Genomic DNA, 18,311 nt, shown 5'->3' on the forward strand with positions numbered 1-18,311 from the left:
TCGGCGGCGACGTGCGAAAAACGACCAAAATCGGCGGCGGCGGCGGCGTTTGTCGGTGGCGTATATCTCTAATAGGGACCCCAAATTATCCCGAAATAGTCCCGAAATGACCCTGACGGGATCACGGAAGGATCCTGAAAACCATCCAGAAATAATGCCGAAAGGGTTCGCAAATGAGCCCGAAATAGTCCCAAAATGGCCCCGACGGGATTCCGGAAGGATCTCGAAAACCATCCAGAAATGATGCCGGAAGATACCCCTAATGATCCGGAAATATTATCGAAATGGCCCGACGGGATCCCGGACGGATCCCGAAAACTATACAGAAATAATCCCTGAAGGGTCCCAAAATGATCCCGAAATAGTCCCGAAAAAGTACCGAAATGGCCCCGGCGGGATCCCGGACGGATCCCGAAAACCATCCAGAAATTATCCCGGAAGGGTTTCGATATTACCCTAACGGGATTACAAATAAGGTGAAGCTAATTATAAAACTATGTTAATAAGGCAGCAGGCGCGTTGGAGCGAATGAAGAGGTACATAGACCCCAGCGGGTTAGGGGATCAGAATATACCCGCGGTAGGTATGCCTGTCGTAAGAGGCGACTAAAATACCAGATTCAAGGGGCTGTGTAGCGCAACCTTTCATGGTGCTATTGTACCGAAGCGTACCGGATTTGTATCCGGCAAAGGACCATCACATCGATAACACTCCCCAAAGCCTTCGGGGAGCAACCTTATTGCTACAACAACAATAACAACAAGAGTTACATAGAAACATACAGGTAAAGCTAATAAAAGCGTGCTAATAAAAACAATTGAAGGAGGGCGGATGGCGGAGAAGGATAGGACCACTGATCGTTCTTCCAAAATTGTTTAGATCTCGATCTGTATGTGCCAGATACCAAAAACTATTGCTCAAGGTTCCTGGTGAATTCTTCACGAACGCAGAAGCCCCAGTAGACTCACAGAATTTCATCAACGATTTCCGCAAACATATGAGAACTATTCGGCCAGCTCCCATCACACACCATTGCCGACAGAAAACGTTTTGCTTTGAGGACTTATCTACATGCACCCACGTTTTTATAAGAGTCTATGCACCCAAGCGTCCCCTGGATCAACCCTATACAGGCCCACATAAAATAATCAAAAGGGTAGATGAGCGAGTCTACACTGTCGACGTGAATGGCAAGCACTCCAACATTAGCATCGAACGTCTCCAGCCAGCTCATGTAGCAAGTGATGAATTTTTTGGAGAACTACTTCACCGACGTGTTCTCATCAATTCAAACATGCCTCAATAACCCTCGCTTTCAACAAGTTTACCACTACAACAAATTCTACAGTAATACCATCACTTAGGGGGGAGCAATTTGGTGACACACATAGCACACATCATCTGGCAACACCATTCTATGTGGCAGTTCTTCTTCGTTTTTACTTCCTCTTGTCATTCGCTGGCGTTTGCAAGTTCGAATTGCAACCGGAGACAGATTCATTGATTCGCTACCAACTGAACTAAGCTAACGCTTCTATACAACATTAATAAGATTTCAATATTTAATAATTTCACACTTTGTAACTTAATATATAAATTATCCACATAATAAATATGCGTTCATTTGATACAAAAGTAAATTTGCTAAGTGGTTAACAACCACACTTTGTTATTTTTTTTATCCGTACCTTTCATCTTTGACATTCGTAAATTGCATTTATTTTATAACTCTGGTAACACTGAAACTTCAAGCAAACACGCTTTTGCGTCACCTGGCGACAAAATTCTAGGCGCAATTTACGGCCGCTTGCTTTTCTTCGCTGTCGATTTTTATTTGCTTTTTTCCGTTTTTGCAGGTTTAGCATTTATTTCTTCCAATTTGTTTTCAATTAAAAATAGTTTTTAATATCAAGAAGTGAAGTGTTTTAACTTATTCAATAAATGCTAAATTATTTAGGCTAAGTGTGAGTGACGGGGTAGCCGAAAAAATGCTCGAAGTGGGCGATTTTAAAAGAATACAAAAAATCGGCGAAGGAACTTATGGCATCGTTTACAAAGCGAAGGACACCAAAACGGGCAAGGATGTAGCACTAAAAAAGATTCGTTTAGATAGGTGAGTCACCTGCATACCTATCAAACTAATGTAAACATGTATGAACCTGCTTATGTGTAATGAATTGATTGCTAATTGAGTTTGGGTATCGACCTGCTGTTGTTGCATTGCATATCCTTGGCGTGGGTGTAGAGACGACAATCCCATTGACACCCTCATACATACAGACATATGCGGCTAAATACAACGTAGTAGCAACAATGGCTGATTGTGTAGCAATTGCGATGCCCTTGGTGAATGTCATTTGCCTCGGGCAATTGAAAACTAATTGCGGTAATATGGCTGATTTGTAATGTTGTTTTTGTTTTTACATTGAAGCCATATAAATTTTTATGTAGTTTTTATAATTGACTACCATACAGGGCCCGTATCATGTGGATGCTGCGCTTTTAACAAACTACACGTAGCACCACATGATTCGGCTTTGTCGGGTTGTGGAGTGCAACGTTTATTGTATGTTCATAATTTTCTTATTTGAATATAATAGGACATTCATAATAAAAAATTTACTCAATTTTATATTTTCATGCTTGCTCTTTGAAAATGTTGATTAATGGTAAATTATCTGATATTCATATGTTAACCAAATAAGATTGAAAAATATTAAAATATATTTTTCTTTTGCAGTGAAACCGAGGGCGTTCCATCAACGGCAATACGTGAGATATCTTTACTTAAGGATTTGACTCACAACAACATCGTACAACTCTTCGATATTGTGGTGGCCGATTCAAGTTTGTATATGGTGTTTGAATACTTGCATATGGATATGAAGAAATTGATGGACAAGAAAAAAGATGCATTTACACCAAAATTAGTCAAGGTGGGTATTTTGCGTCACTATGTATAAGAACTTTTTGATTTCTGTGGTACCAAGTCTTATCAGTTTAAATTGCTTTAACGATAAAAGCCATCCCTAAACTGTAATTTTAATATTGCCACCCAAAGCAGAAAACTATGATTTCATACCTTCTCTGTTAATCACATAAACAATCCCTGTTGGCGCAGTAGCAGTTTTTCGACCCGCTCAATAGCCAGTAGCTCCAAAGCTATCAACTGAATCATCTAACAGCAGCCCAAGGAAGGAAGGATTTACCAGTTAGCATCAATGAAAATTATTTACTCATTGCTCCTGTCTCTTAACTCAGTTAAGGACTTATAGTCCTTTTTTTTTTTTTGTTGAAAAATAAGGACCTCAATATCGAGGGGTCTTCATAAATTTATTCACATAGCACAACTTTGAAAGCGAAACCTTTTTGGTCTTTTATTCGTTGCACTATGATCATATCTGCGTAAAACTCATACAGCGGGTTCAAGTGGTTCTGTAGCGCAACCCTTCAACCTCACATACCCGAGGCGAATCCTTATTTAAAAGGCGAGGCTCTGAGGTCCCGCGGTTATATCAAGGCAACAGAAAAAATAGTAAATAAACCTCCACACATTTGCATTACGAGGAATAGAATATATCCAATAGAAGAAAATACTTCACAGTTACCATTTGGCGAAACATCGCTATGGGTAATATTAGATATTTAATTTTGGAATCAAAACCATATACGTAATATTAGATGATTCTTTATTTTATTACTAAATAATTCACGTGTAGGTTGTGTAGTTACAATTTTAAAAAATCAGCCACTATTTTCACCGTGATGATTCGATGACTGACTGTACGATTTGTATTTTTAAGCTTGACTTTTGTCCTAGTTGCCGGAAGGACATCGATATCCTCCTTTCTCTCAACAACAAATCCATTTGGATTGCGACATATCTGAGTTGAGAAAAGTTGCCTCGCTTACGACTAGAGTAGATACATATCCGGCATAAATAAACAAAACTTGGGTAAACCTGTTACGAGTATGAATCTATCATTCGTAAGCGAACCAAATACATGTATCTATGGCTACCCGAAGTTCTTCACGGCAGAAGGGGGTGATATGGCCAGAATGTTCAACGTGGTCATATCAAATCATCCCGATTTGGTGACTATGGCGATATTTTTTGGAACTGGGTCTATATCCGACAACGACCCTTAACCTGTATGCCACTCCACAAAACTTTCGCAGAGTGTCTTTATCGCGACAAGAAGCGGAAGCAGGAAGTAGGCTACACCCGGACCCAGGTTCGTCCCCACTTCCTTTCAACAAAGTCAACCAACATTATACCTGTTGGAACAGTCCGTTTCCTTAGACTGAAATTAATATACCGTGGCTAATATCTTTCTTGCCAATGTAAAGATTTTGCCTACTATCAAAGAATCAGCTACCTACCTACTAACAATTGAAAAAAATCGTAATTAAGCCACAATTTTCTTTGTGCTCTCCATTGTTTCTGTGGTCATAAGCGAGCCACACATTCTTAAGTAAACGCAAAAAAGACATCTCTTATCTTAATTTGTACCACTTCCTTTCTTTTTAGAGTTATATGCATCAACTTTTTGATGCGATATGTTTTTGTCATACAAATAGAATTTTACATCGAGATCTCAAACCACAAAATTTACTTGTCGACTGTTCGGGAAATATTAAGGTGAGCGCAAGCGTTAACAAGTACTTAGAAAAAAAAATTATTTAAAAAAAATCTATCTTATAGCTAGCAGATTTTGGATTGGCACGCGCTTTCAATATGCCAATGCGCGCATATACGCATGAAGTGGTCACCCTTTGGTATCGTGCACCCGAAATTTTACTCGGCACCAAATACTATGCAACGGGCATGGATATCTGGAGTTTAGGTTGCATATTTGCGGAAATGGTGGGTAGTGAATTAAATATGCAATTGCAATTTAGTTGATGCTAACGTGGTGTTATCAATATTAACATTGCAGATAATGAAACGTTCCTTATTTCCTGGTGACAGTGAAATCGATCAATTATATCGCATATTTCGTACATTAGGTACACCCGATGAAAATACATGGCCTGGTGTGAGTCAATTACCTGATTACAAGGCAAAGTTTCCAAGATGGGAAAAAACGAATGTACCAGAGGTTCTGGTTAAACATGAAGCTTATGATCTCTTTAAGGTGATTATTTAGTAGAGTATTTATTTTATGAGTGTGCTAAAGAAAAAATCTTTTTGTTTACAGAAAATGATGCTGTATGAACCAAATGAACGTATATCTGCCAAAAATGCTATGTTACATCCTTATTTTGATGATGTGGAGCATGTGGATCACGTAGCATTGCCCGTTGATACACCTTAACTGTTGAGCATACATATTTTTAAGTATAAAGTCGTATCACCATATCCTTATGAATAATCAATAATGCGAAGCCTAGATATAGATGATTTTCACAGCTGTTGGCCGTATACTTTGCGGCAGCATTTGATTCATAGGGATTTGAGGAGTTGATGTATTAATTTGTAATTCAATTCTTAGTTAATTTAATTAATTGCTAATTATGTTGAATCTTTTATTTCCGCTCATGATGATTGTAATGTTTAACTGCCATTTGATATATCGTCAGCTTATATTAAACTACGTACTACAAACATTCATTCAAGACAATAAAAAAACTCAACGTTTAAAAAGTTGAATAGAAACCTTATATATTTTGGTCTAATAATATTGGTAGAAGGTCAAAAACTCGATCGAAGATAGACTCGTGTAAAAGAGCATTCAAATCAAGAGTTCCTTGCAAGGGCATGTTTCCCCAAAACGGCTCAATAAAAATAATAGCACTCATCATTATATTAGCTGTGTTTTTTTACATGTACATATTTACATATATACTTAAGCGTTATATAGACTGGTATGTGCATAATTTTATCTACAATTTTGGTAAGTTTATACACTTTGATCTATAAGTTTTGTGTCTCCACTATTTCTCCATACACTGCTACTATGTGTAATTGTCGATGAACAATTTTTTAGGTCGCAAATGTGGATGTATATATGTACCTGTAAAAACTAACATGGCTATTATTTCTACAATTATGTCTTCCAACAAGTAGCGCCAGTTGCGCGGCTAACTGGCGCCAATTGGAAACGTTATCGTACTCGTTTTCCCCCTTACCGGCTACAAAAATTTTATCAAAATCGTTTGAGCCGCAACCAATAGTATGTTGTGTTATCTGCCTTAAAGATGTCGCCCGGAGTTGGCATAAAACATGTATGTCCCGTGACCAATTTGTAGAAAAACTATAAAAGGAGCACTACGCAAAATGGAAGGGAAGCTTGGCCCAAAATCTTTTCGGAAGTTATCGCGCCTTATATTTATTTATTTATAATATTCATATTCGGGCATCCCTATTGGACATTTTTTTTGGTTTAGCCGTTGAAACCGCGGGAATATTCTAAGTTAAGGGGCTTAGGCCAGTGCCTGTGTCAGGATTCTGGAGTGCTTCGAACTTTTGCTTACAGTTGCCGACTACCTTAGACGATGTTTTCGAGGAGTTGAGGGCCATAACCTCAGCTTGACTCCTTTGGACCCCTTTTTGTGTACAATGATGTAGCTCGTCCTTACGCAGCCTTTCGCCGCAAGTGTTATCTCAAGGGAAAAGTTTCCTCAAAGTTCCTGTAATATTTCAAGGTAAGCGCCAGGTAGTATGATGTTATGACGTTATACATAAGCCCTTTCTAGATGCCACCCTGGCCATATTGCTTCCCGTTGAAGCATTACGCTTCCTCAGTATATCACTAACAGACGAGGCTCTGGCGACCCCAAGCTCCTCAAGGAAACTTGGGGGTGGGGAGGAGGTATGGCGGCCTGAAAGTTTAATGTGGCCATATAAATCGTTCCCGAGATGGTCGGGCTAGCACCTTAGTGGTGCTGTGTTACCGGGGCGTACCGGATCTGTATCCGGCAAAGGACCATCACATCGATAACACTCCCCAAAGCCTTCGGGGAGTAACCTTAACGTAACCACAAAGAAACTCGAGTTCGATCAAAATTATCGCTTTTTATGCATAGGGCCCAATAATTTACCAAATATCTGCATCCCTGAGCCATTTTGAAATAAATTTCTTGTTGTTGTTGTTGTAGCAATGTTTCGCCCCACCTAATAGCTGCGAACGATCACAAATTGTCATCAATGTCCTCTAACGGGAGTCCAAGGAAACTTGCTGTTTCGACAGGGGTGGACCATGATGAAAGGGGTGTTAGAAGCGTTGGTTCCACATTACAATTGGTTGTGTCATGGTTGGTGTCATCTGGGGACACATTGCAAGCGGGGCATACATTTTGTATGTCGGGGTTGATTCTGGATATGTAAGAGTTTAACCTGTTACAGTATCCAGAACGAAGTTGAGCCAGAGTGACTCGCGTTTCCCTGGGGAGTATGCGTTCCTCTTCCGCAAGTTTTGGGCACTGTTCCCCGAGTAGTGGATTCACGGGGCAGTTCCCGGCATAAAGGTCCGACGCCTGTTTGTGGAGCTCACCAAGGACCTGCTTGTGTTTTTTTGCTTCATACGGCTGAGTTCTCAGGTGCCGTATTTCCTCAAAATGATTACGGATATGACTCCTCAAGTCCCTAGGCGGTGCTGGCTCATCAATCAGATGTCTGTTGGAATGCCCAGGCTTCTGGGTATTCAACAGGAACTGTTTGGTTAGCATCTCATTTCTCTCCCTGATGGGGAGTATTCTCGCCTCATGTAAATGGTGTTCTGGGGACATAAGAAGACAGACCGTGGCGGTTCTGAGCGCAGTATTTTGGCAGGCCTGTAGCTTCTTCCAGTGCGTAGTTTTTAGGCTTGGCGACAATATAGGGGACGCGTAGCACGCAAACGGATGGCAAATTGCTTTGTATGTGGTAATGAGCGTTTCTTTGTCTTTTCCCCAAGTACTGCCAGCAAGGGATTTGATGATTTTATTACTGCTCTGGATTTTCGGAACAATTGCGGCTGCGTGCTCACCAAAATGTAGATGCTGATCAAACGTCACACCCAAGATTTTGGGTTGTAGGACAGTCGGTAGCGTAGTGCCATCGACGTGGATGTTCAAAATGGTCGACATTTGGGACGTCCAAGTTGTAAATAGGATCGCGGATGATTTAGTCGGTGATAATGCCAGGTTTCGCGAGGCGAAAAAACTGGAGAGATCAGGGAGGTAGACGTTTATTCTGTTGCAGATTGAACTGGCCGGTCAATAATTAATCTGCAAATGTCTAGATTATAAAAATAATGTCTTGTATGTTGAATTAAATAAATTTACTCTTTTGGCCAAATTTGATTAGAAGACCGATCTTTAATGATGTTGATTTTGAAAAAGTTATGAAGGTTAAACTTGTAATGTATATATAAAAAATTTGTATTTTGAATTCTTTTTTGTATTAGTCTGCTGGCGATTTATACTGGCTCGTTCTCGTATCACATAAACCCGCATTGAACTTTGAAATTTTTCGAGATTTTCAATATTTGGCTTTTTATTTAAAATAAATCTTTTATTTGATTGGCTTCGAAGAGTTCGCCATTCCTCCAGTTCTTCGTCATTTTCTGGTACGAGTGTAACTTCTCCAATATGTTCTTGAGGTTCTGATGGATGATCGTTTGCGAAGTTTTGCACCATTTGTACGTCGCCGTGTTCAGTGCCTTCAATGGGCTCTTCTAAGTCCTGTGCCTCAAATCCTTCTATTCCTGCTAGCTCTTGATCCTCCAGCTTTTCTTCAAACTTTTCTGCTTCTCCCATGGTTTCCGCATCTTCCTTGTCCTGCTCGATCTCTAAATCTTGTACTTCGTTTTCCACATCCTCCTCTACTTGCAGCTCGTCTGCTATGGCATCTTGATGCTGTGACTCCTGTTGTTTCTTCTGTTGTAAATTTTCTTCATACGCATAGTTATTTGTGTACTGCGCTGCTGGTGGATGTTGTATTTTGAAATATTGTCCAGTTTGTGTATCGTAAAAGAATATCGCTGTGTTGACGGGATTTCTTTGATGACTATTATAACCAAGTGCATTATGAAATGGCTCCTCTTCATTGAATCCAGTATATGCGGATGGTGTGAATTTTTGCTGTTGATTTTTAGTATTGGTAGCTAAATGTTTTCGTGTATTTTTACTGCGTTTACGTTTTTTTCTTTTAATGTTATTATCATAGTCTCTCACTGGTGTATCGATCACATTCGTAACTCCAGCATTGATTAGATTTTTAAATGGGTTAGTCATATTCCAAGTAATTGTCGGCACAGGCACTCGTATATTGCGCACAAAATTATTCCAGTAACGTATTAATGGGCGCTCGGATGTTGCTCTTTGAGACGCGCTACGTGATGCGGGTACTAGGTATGCGTAAACATAGGAGCTTCTGAAAAGTGAGAAAATACATACGTTAGTAAGCTAAGGATGGTTTTACAGAAGAAGTTTGTTTCAAACCAGTGGTGGCCATATTACGCTTTCAAATTTACGAGTGAGTAGGTTGCGCTGTCGTTGTCAGTGGCGCTCACTAAAAACTAATCATCGTAGTGGTAGAAAGAGAACCGAAGGATGATTTTTGTTAATATAGGGCTATGCGACCGGAAAACTCAGCACAAGAGTTTCATGAATTTCAGAAAATTTCAGACGAATAGCCCCATTGATATGAAATATGAATGTGTTGATTTGGCCACCCTAGTTTTAAACTCATATTTACCTGGCTTCACGTACCGCTGCTAAATTTTGAACTTTAGTACTTCCGAAATTGAGACCAAACGAATATATTAAAATGTAAGTCTGAAAGAGGTAAGAGATGGGTACAATACTTCCTATATGATTATAGCATAACAAAAAACGCAATTTTTCAGAACCAAAATCGTAATCGTTTAACCCGAACGAAAGAAAAGAACAAAGCCTAATCCGTTATAGTGCATGGACCAAATACAATCAGCTTTGTAAGAAAAAAACTCAGCTCTAGTATCTGTTCACTACAGATCTTGTTTTGAGCGGCAACCGTGGTGTGGTGGTAGCGTGCTCCGTCTACCGAAGTTCTACAGTTCAAGTCCCGGACAGAGCAAATCAAAAATTTAGAAAAAGTTGTTTTCAATTAGAAAAGAGGATTACTCTTGCGGGGTCACTGTTGTTGTTGTTGTTGTAGCGATAAAGACACTCCCCGAAGGCAATGGGGAGTGTTATTGATGTTGATGGTACTTTGCCGATGTAGATCCGGTACGTTCCGGTACCAAGCCCGACCATCTCGGGAACGATTTGGTATGACCACATGCAACCTTATAGACCATACCGCCCTCCCACCCCCTAGATACATGAGGAGTTCGGGGTCGCCAGAGCCTCGGCTGCTAATGAAGCAGGTTACGTCACGGATAGGTGAGCTTGACAATTGGGTTGGATAAGGTATATATCAGGCATGCTTAACCAACGAAACGATATCATTTCGTTACGATAATCAACGTTAATAAACGAAACGAAGTCATTTCGTTTCGTTTATTAACGTTAAGATCGTCAAATTAACGAAATGATTTCGTTTCGTTTTCTGCCATATCCAAACGAAATCAAATCGTTTATGTTGATTATTAATTTCAAACTATGCTGGCAAAGCTGATTGATGGCGGAGTCATTAAAGGTGAAAGCATTAGCCAAGCTGATTGCAACTTTTCTCATGAATTTTGACAGTACAAACATTTCTCAGAGTATTTTTGACATTACCACCAACGAATTACACAAACAAATTACATAGAGTTTGTGTGTGTATGTGCGCTCGTTGTTGCCACCTTACGGCTTCACCATGGCTATAGCATTGCCAGCACAATTCAAACATAAAGTATCACGTTTTTGTTAACGTTTTTAACGTTAACGAAAGCTTTTCGTTTCGGTTAAAAACGAGATACAATTTATCTTGATAATTTCTTTATCGATAATATTTCGAAGTGTTTCAACGGAAACGGTGGAAATTTTTTGATAAACGATTAGCTTAACGTTAAGGTGCATCCCTGGTATATATTGCACTGGCAACCCCTTGAAAGGGTTGCGCTACACAACCCTTGAATATATTTGGTATGTGGCATGTGTCTTTTTATGCTAAACTTTCGGAATTCTACTGGATGCCATCAATCGCAGACGACTGTATACTTCGTAGGAATAATACGATCGGCATACTGCCTCCTAGTGCTTATGAACCGAAATTGCGCTGACCGAAGGTTCTGAACATAACACAACCAGTCAGACAAAACCCCATAGCAAACAATTATATTCTAGGCACTTCATCTGTCCAAAGATGTGTTGTTGCTGTGGTATTAAGGAAAGACTCTCGAAGGTTTTGGGGAGTGTTATCGATGCAGATGGTTCTTTGCCGGATATAAATCCAGTACGTTTCGGTAACAAGCACCTTTAAGGTACTAGCCCGACTATCTCGGGTACGATTTATATGACCACATTAAACTTTCTAAATAAAAACAAGGCGCTATATACCTCCGAAGTGATTTAGGTGGAGCCTTTGTGCCAATTGGCGTCGTGCTCCTTATATTTTTTTCTATAATTTGGCGGCACAAAACTTACATACTCCGAACTCCGACTCCAAACGGCATCTGCCGTCAAATGAGTTCTCACTTTGAAGCTTCTCATGCCAGAAAGACCTTCCAAGTGCTAGTCAAATCACTTCCGAGAGGCGACCTCACTAGGAACATTTTTTTTTCTAATTAAAAAAACTCGTTTCTAAAGTTTTGATGCTGCTCTGCCTGGGACTTGAAGCCAGGATCTTCGGTGTGGTAGGTGTTAAAATTGCTTTTAATATTTCCGGATAACAACTTAGCTCTAACAACTAAAACCTTAAGCCCTCAACTTGAAAGCACAAGGTGTGGGCGATGCAGACACCCAAACAGATTGATTTGAAGTTCTTTAAAAACGCACCAATAGTCGCAACATCTTCTTTAATGGCCTGTGACGCAGCGTAAATTTTGTCTTATTTTATTTAGCCCAATCACTTTGAAAGTAATTTGTAAACTAATCACCTTTCGCGCAGAAATTTACTGTACAGTGATGCTTCTACAAAAGCGCAAAAAGCTGTTAGTTTTTTATTTCACGATTATCAGCTATTTAGATTTGTTTAGATTTGAGTAAACGAGCTCGTCAACATTTGTCTTGTCTGCCCACTCACATAACCATAATGGCATACCTTAATTTCGCTCATCTTCGTTTCCAAAAACAAAAAATTTAAGATAACAAACTTCAGATTTATATAGAAAGAGCATTGACAATGAAAGTTTTGTGTGAGCGCAGGTACAATGGACGTTGTGGTTTCTTGAGTTCGTCGTAGACTTATCAGCACAAAGTTTGGAGCTTGAATATTACAGCAAAAAATGTACGAATATTTATGCAGATTTCAAACGAAATTGCTTTGGCGGCATTAAAAGGGGCACACACTGATTGTGTTATTTTAGGAAATAAATTCGCATTGGCTTCTACTATTCGGTTATGAAACTTGGCCACAAACTTGTCGAAATGCTAGGGTAATAGATTGGCCAGATTAGGAAAGATCAAAGTGCTTACATTCAGCATAGTAGATATCAATCATATTCGATAGAGCTCCTTCACATCTACCAGAAGTCGTGGTATAATTTAGCTCAGGAAGAGCACAATTTAAGTAGGTCCAAGCTTCACTAAAGATTCCATTAATTCTTTATGCTTGGCCACAGTAGGGTATGTACAAACGAAGTGCTCAGAAATTTGTATCACCATTTACCCCCATAAAGCAGTGGAGCTTGCCTAAAACCTAGGGAGACATAATTAAGTTTAATAAGGTACTTGGTCCTACTCCTATTGATGCGCGGCCCAGTATGCCTGGCCGTCTGAGTTCCAGTCGCAATATGTCATATGTTGTCATAGTGACAGTACTTGCTCTCAACAAGAAGAGGCGTGTTATTAGATTAGGTTAATTTGGGTAACCCCTACCCCATCTAGATGGAAACAATTCACTGTTGTTGTTGTATTAACGATAAAGACACTCCCCGAAGGCGTAGGCCGAGGCTCTGGCGACCCCAAGCTCCTCATGGAACTTGGGGGTGGGGAGGAAGGGGATGGCCTGAAGGTTTAATGTGACCACATAAACCGTTCCCGAGATGGTCGGGCTAGCACCTTAATGGTGCTGTGGTACCGGAGCGTGCCGGATCTGTATCTGGCAAAGGACCATCACATCGATAACACTCCCCTAAGCCTTCGGGGAGCAACCTTATCGCTACAACAACAACAACAACAACATGGTCCTTTGCCGGATATAGATACGGTACGTTCCAGTAACAAAGCACCATTAAGGTACTATCCCGACCATCTCGGGAACTATTTATATGACCACATTAAACCTTCTAGGCCACCTCGCCCTCCCCACCCCTAGTTCCATAAGGAACTTGGGGTCGTCAGAGCCTCGGCTGTCAATGAAACAGGATTCGCCACGAGTAGGTGAGGTTGGCAATTGGGTTGGAGAAGCTGCATATTGCGCTGGCAACCCCTTGAGAGGGATTGGTATTTTAGTCGTACAACAGGTATATTCTAACCCCCTAACCCGCTGGGCGTAAACAATTCACTTGACCGCTTTTACGGTCCGTTGTGATGAGACAATAACCAATGGGTATATTGGATTCTAGTCATAAAGGGTCGCTTTGACCATCGGTGATATGTCAGATAACATGCCAATTAGCGTTAACTGGAGATGGTGATAACTGCTCCAAAAGAATCGGTTCTCAAAAACGATTGACTTCCGGATAAGGTAAACATTGGCCACCGAAATTTCTTAAGGGGATGCGTATAAATCCATACCAAAGCACTTGATAATCGACTATTCGAATTATCGATGCTTCGGAGGCTTTTAAGTAGCTCTATAGGCTTTTTACTCCATATCACGAAGGGACTAAGAGTCACGTCACCTAGATGAGAGAGTATCTGCTTTGCCAGAGCTACAAATTCGTAGAGAATGTTACCCGGCGTTCCACCTTGCAGCTCACAAAAGCGACAGAATTGTGTATCGGATAGATTTAACTTACTAAGGTGATATCGTAGACTTCAGTGTCCCATCTAGTACCCAGTGAGAGTTCGCAGGTCCTCTATACTCAGATTAATAAGTTTAGCTGATACTCTCGTTGCTAATGGTATGAACAAGATGTTTACAAAAATTGTCGATGATCATAAGTCGACTAGTTGTTTGCATACTATAAGTCATATATTTGACCATGCGAATAGTTTTTTTTGGTAATTTTTCAATGAGCTCTGCGATTTTTTAAGACGTTGTGGAGTTATTGTAAGCCATATACAACTCACATATTTTGGATTTTGCTTCTTTGGCATCCTCGGAATTGGAAACGAAATTCCATACTCTGCCATGTTTTTGGACAAACAATCTTTATTATATATGTATTTTTTAATGACAAAAATTTGAATATTCGAATAGTCACAGATAGTCGATTACATGCTATGTTGAAATCGAATATCAATCAATGCAAAAGCTGCTAGTCGACTAGTCGATTAGCCGAATAATTGATTGTAAACAAAAGCGAAAGCTGGGAAGCTTAACATAAAGTTAATGGACGACTCTAACTGTCCATCCTAAATCCTAGTACCGCTTGGGTTCCCATTGTACATTGTTCCGTAAAATCTGCAATCATCATTCGAGTAATGTGCCTTAATAAGAAGTTCTGCTCATCGCTTAGTGTATACTGCTGCCCAATGGAACCTTGCCATCTGCCAACCACCTTTCCAGGACTAAACTGCAACTGGTCAGAGGTATTCCAAAGCCCATATTGTCATTCATTTCCGGTTCTGACGCATCTGCTGGGGCATGACAATGTTTTGGGACATCCCATGTCCTCATATAAGATGATCTTTATCGAAAAGTAGCACGATGCTACCGCGAGCGAGGTTATACACACGCCCTCGAATAGATTTTAAACTCCCTAATACATGTGGTACTGTATAGTTTCACGCCCATCGTAATCTTGACAAGTTTCAGGCAGGAATAATATAAAGGTATCTTACTCTATCCCATAGTATCCACGATACTCCGCCAATGGATTGTGGAATACAGACAACTTTTTCACTGATTCACCTATCTCTTCAGTGGGTTTCACAGCTTGGTCGCGCACATTAGTGCTGTGGTGAACAGCAATACCAGTTTGTTGACCGCTTTTCTGACTTCGATTCTTGCCCTCAAGGGCTTTGATCGCTGCTTAACTATCTGAGTAAAGCGAAATGGGGAAGGGTTTTAAATGGCAACTATTATAACCGATTGATAACATTTTACTTAAGGAGAACGGTAGAAATGCCACTGCCCATTCAGGTTGAACCTATCCGTATATATGTTGTCACATTCGTACCTTTCTGGGATTCTGATGGAAAATTTGTTGTCGGAGGGAGAATTGTAATGCCCAAATATACTTTCGCTCAAATGTTGACATCGTGACTGGACGAAAGCGGCAACAAACGGTCGCACTTCGATATACATATAAGAGTCTTATTCAATTCAACAGTATCTTAACAGATACGTCAAATAATTGGCGTTGAACTGCAGAAGAACGATTTCCATTAATAGCTCCGTTCTACGCCGCACAGCTCCTATTGGAAACCCATTTATCTTTCTAGATTCGAGGACAGAATCCCACAATTAACGGCTTAAATCAACTCAACGTTAATGCTGACGCATTTTTGTATTTGCTTACATTGGTTACGTTCATATGTATGTACATTGGTATATCTGGCCGACGATGCTTGTTTTCTGCTTTAACTTTTAATTTCGTCTATTATTTGCTTTATGCAAATTATTTTACAGATTTGATGTGATTTTTGTTTTGTTGTAAATATGCGAGCTCAATTAACCCAATTCCTTCGATTTGTCTTTCTTAGTTTGAAATATTTGCGCACATTTTTTACTTGTTTTGTTTATATTTCATATCATTATCTCCTTTGTTAAAGTTTATAAAATTGCTATCTTGACTGCCTTAACATGGCTTAATTAATGGGTTTGTAATTGTTTAGCAATCTCATAAATCTTAATAGGTATGTTGAAGTAAAGCTAATAAAAGGCTTACCTTATAAACACTTTAGATCATATATTCTGGTAACGAGTAGAAAGCATGGTATACCAAGATGGGCGTAGTACGTACCAATTTAAGAGCGCGTTGTCGCGCTCGTATGCAGCGTAACCTTATAGGCAGCGTCGTTCCTTTCCGAAGCAGTGCGATTTTCCTCAATCAGTTGTTTATGCGGGCTCGCTAAAAATCTATGGTGTCAGCAGCGGCGTTACGTAATAATAGAGAAATATTCTCCCACTGCTCGGTCACGTCGTCAGATCGAAGATTGCTCTCGGTGAGAGTCAAGTAATAATAATCATCAGCTATCTGTGAGCTGCTTTTCAATGGCAAACTTTCCTTGTGTCACTGCGCGCAATTTCTTTGCTCCACAAAGGCGTGGGCTTTTATTCGCAGTACATTCTTCATTTAGATCCTTCGATTCTTGTCCTCAGTATCACGGGCGATTCATCTTCTCTCGACAACGACCAGTATTCTGAGCCGCACATCCGACCACATATTATAAGCGACTAGTAGAACTTGATTTTTGTTCGTTGAGAAGTCTGGCGTATAGTGAGGATCTGGTGAATAGTCTATTTACCAGGCCTGAAGCCGCACTGATCAGGTCCAATCAGTTCGTTGACTTTTAGCCGGAGCCTTGTTATACTTTAACCAAAATATTGCCTTTCTAACCACGCCCTAGTAGGAAGAAGTGCACACTCTCCTCGCACTCACGCCGTTATGTCGCACGCGTTCCTTCGAAATAGGTGTCTCTCTTCCTTCTTTGCCTCACTATAACGCTCTAATATAGAGCGCGTTGCCGCGCTCGTATGCAGCGTGGCCTTATAGGCAACGTCATTCGTTTCCAAGGCAGCGTAATTCGTTTCCAAAGCAGCGCGATTTTGCTCATCATACAGTTGTTTTTGCGGGCTCGCTAAAAATATATGGTGTCAGCAGCGGCGTTACGTAATGATAAAGAAATATGCTCCCACTGCTCGGTCACGTCGTCATATCGAAGATTGCTCTCGGTGAGAGTCAAGTAATAATAATCATCAGCTATCTGTGAGCAGCTTTTCGACGGGAAAACTTGCCTTGTGTCACTGCGCGCAATTTCTTTGCGCCACAAGGGCGTGTACGTATCTTGGTTGCCACAATTTAGTGGTCCACGTCGATATTTGGACCTCGTAGTGTGTGCACAACCAGCAGACTATGTTTGCCGTCGATCACAAAGTGATCGATTGTTTTTCGTGTTCTTCGATCAGGAGACAAGCAAGTAGCTTTGTGTATATTTTATGCTGGAACCTGGTACTGCAGATGACGAGATTTCGAGCCGCGGAGAAGTCAATAAGCCTCAACCCCTTGAGAGATGTTACATCGTGGAGGCAAAATTTTCCTACTGTAGGGCCAAATACCCCTTTCTTGCTTGCAAAGCCACCCAGCATTTTTTAATCTCATGGGGGCAGTCATCATAGAAGGAGTTCTTGTGGTTTGAGTCCGCATCGTCTATAGGCGCGTAAGCACATATAAACGAGATATCGAAAAACTTTGGCTTAATGTGTCAACGACGTTTTTTTCCCCACCAAAAACTCGACACCTTGGCTAATTTCGCGTTTGTTCATATAACCACTGTAGTAGTAGGGATTCAAGGGGTCGATAAGCGCAATACAAAACCTTATAGCTTCAAAGCTTCCGCAACTCAATTGTCAACCTCACCTACGCGAGGGAAATCCTGTTACAAATATGAATGTCTCATACACATGTTTACCAGGCGAGACTCTGGCGACCCCTCCGACTCGACTTCCTCATGGCACTAGGGGGTGGGGGGATGGCCTAGAAGGTTTAATGTGGTCATATTAATCGTAACCGGAACGTACCGGATCTGTATCCGGCAAAGCACCATCAATATCGATAACACTCCCCGAAAGTTTCGGGGAGTGCGTTTATCGTTAATACAGCAAAAACAACACCACTGTAGTAGAAGTCACAAGGCCCTATCGCTCCTTTGTCTTGCTCGTCCATCGTGCTTCCTTTTGGACGGTGATGGCCGCGTCTACCTTGACAAGGACATACATATACCAACCGAAACAGTGAAGCATCGGTACCATCTCCTTAAAGAGTGCGGACATTCTTGGTACATTCCTTTAGATAATGGTCTTAAAAACCAAAGAGTTCTAATCCGACGCTTGTTTCTTGTTATGGAAGGATTTTTTACGTCGCCTAAGTGCTCAAGCGAGGAACGTCATTCGGCTTTTACCGCAGGATTACCTACCGCAGTTATAT

The 18,311-nt window shown here is 40.6% G+C and overlaps 2 protein-coding genes across 5 annotated transcripts; one reads left to right on the top strand and one right to left on the bottom strand.

Moving 5' to 3' along the window:
- The first annotated feature begins 1,784 nt into the window (after positions 1–1,784).
- Cdk2 (Cyclin-dependent kinase 2) lies at positions 1,785–5,664 on the top strand. Its single transcript, XM_067772060.1, has 6 exons — positions 1,785–2,113; positions 2,741–2,936; positions 4,532–4,642; positions 4,706–4,867; positions 4,941–5,138; positions 5,202–5,664. The coding sequence occupies exons 1-6, from the start codon at positions 1,989–1,991 to the stop codon at positions 5,316–5,318; spliced, it is 909 nt and encodes a 302-aa protein (XP_067628161.1). The 5' UTR covers positions 1,785–1,988; the 3' UTR covers positions 5,319–5,664.
- A 2,618-nt stretch (positions 5,665–8,282) lies between these two features.
- LOC137237613 (uncharacterized) lies at positions 8,283–16,000 on the bottom strand. Of its 4 annotated transcripts, none has more exons than XM_067761455.1 (3): positions 15,684–16,000; positions 9,683–9,762; positions 8,283–9,358 (listed from the first exon to the last, which is right to left on the bottom strand). In XM_067761455.1, the coding sequence occupies exons 1-3, from the start codon at positions 15,708–15,710 to the stop codon at positions 8,335–8,337; spliced, it is 1,131 nt and encodes a 376-aa protein (XP_067617556.1). In that variant the 5' UTR covers positions 15,711–16,000; the 3' UTR covers positions 8,283–8,334. The 4 variants fall into 4 exon arrangements, with proteins under 4 accessions (XP_067617556.1, XP_067617554.1, XP_067617557.1 ...); XM_067761453.1 differs by lacking the exon at positions 15,684–16,000 and adding an exon at positions 15,342–15,674; XM_067761456.1 differs by lacking the exon at positions 15,684–16,000 and adding an exon at positions 11,890–11,984.
- Between the last annotated feature and the right edge of the window lie 2,311 nt (positions 16,001–18,311).

Source organism: Eurosta solidaginis, chromosome 1, assembly GCF_040869045.1.
Source record: "Eurosta solidaginis isolate ZX-2024a chromosome 1, ASM4086904v1, whole genome shotgun sequence".
Classification (NCBI taxonomy): domain Eukaryota; kingdom Metazoa; phylum Arthropoda; class Insecta; order Diptera; family Tephritidae; genus Eurosta; species Eurosta solidaginis.

Bases quoted from the DNA above. Each gene is read 5' to 3' on its own strand.
- Cdk2 (XM_067772060.1), top strand. From the start codon at position 1,989: ATGCTCGAAGTGGGCGATTTTAAAAGAATACAAAAAATCGGCGAAGGA. The intron at 4,868-4,940 runs GTGGGTAGTGAA...TTAACATTGCAG, and splicing joins GTTGCATATTTGCGGAAATG to ATAATGAAACGTTCCTTATT. The intron at 5,139-5,201 runs GTGATTATTTAG...TTTTGTTTACAG, and splicing joins AAGCTTATGATCTCTTTAAG to AAAATGATGCTGTATGAACC.
- LOC137237613 (XM_067761453.1), bottom strand. From the start codon at position 15,422: ATGTCAACATTTGAGCGAAAGTATATTTGGGCATTACAATTCTCCCTC. The intron at 9,763-15,341 runs GTACGAATGTGA...TACCTCTTTCAG, and splicing joins TCCATCAGAATCCCAGAAAG to ACTTACATTTTAATATATTC. The intron at 9,359-9,682 runs GTAAATATGAGT...CTCACTTTTCAG, and splicing joins GCAGCGGTACGTGAAGCCAG to AAGCTCCTATGTTTACGCAT.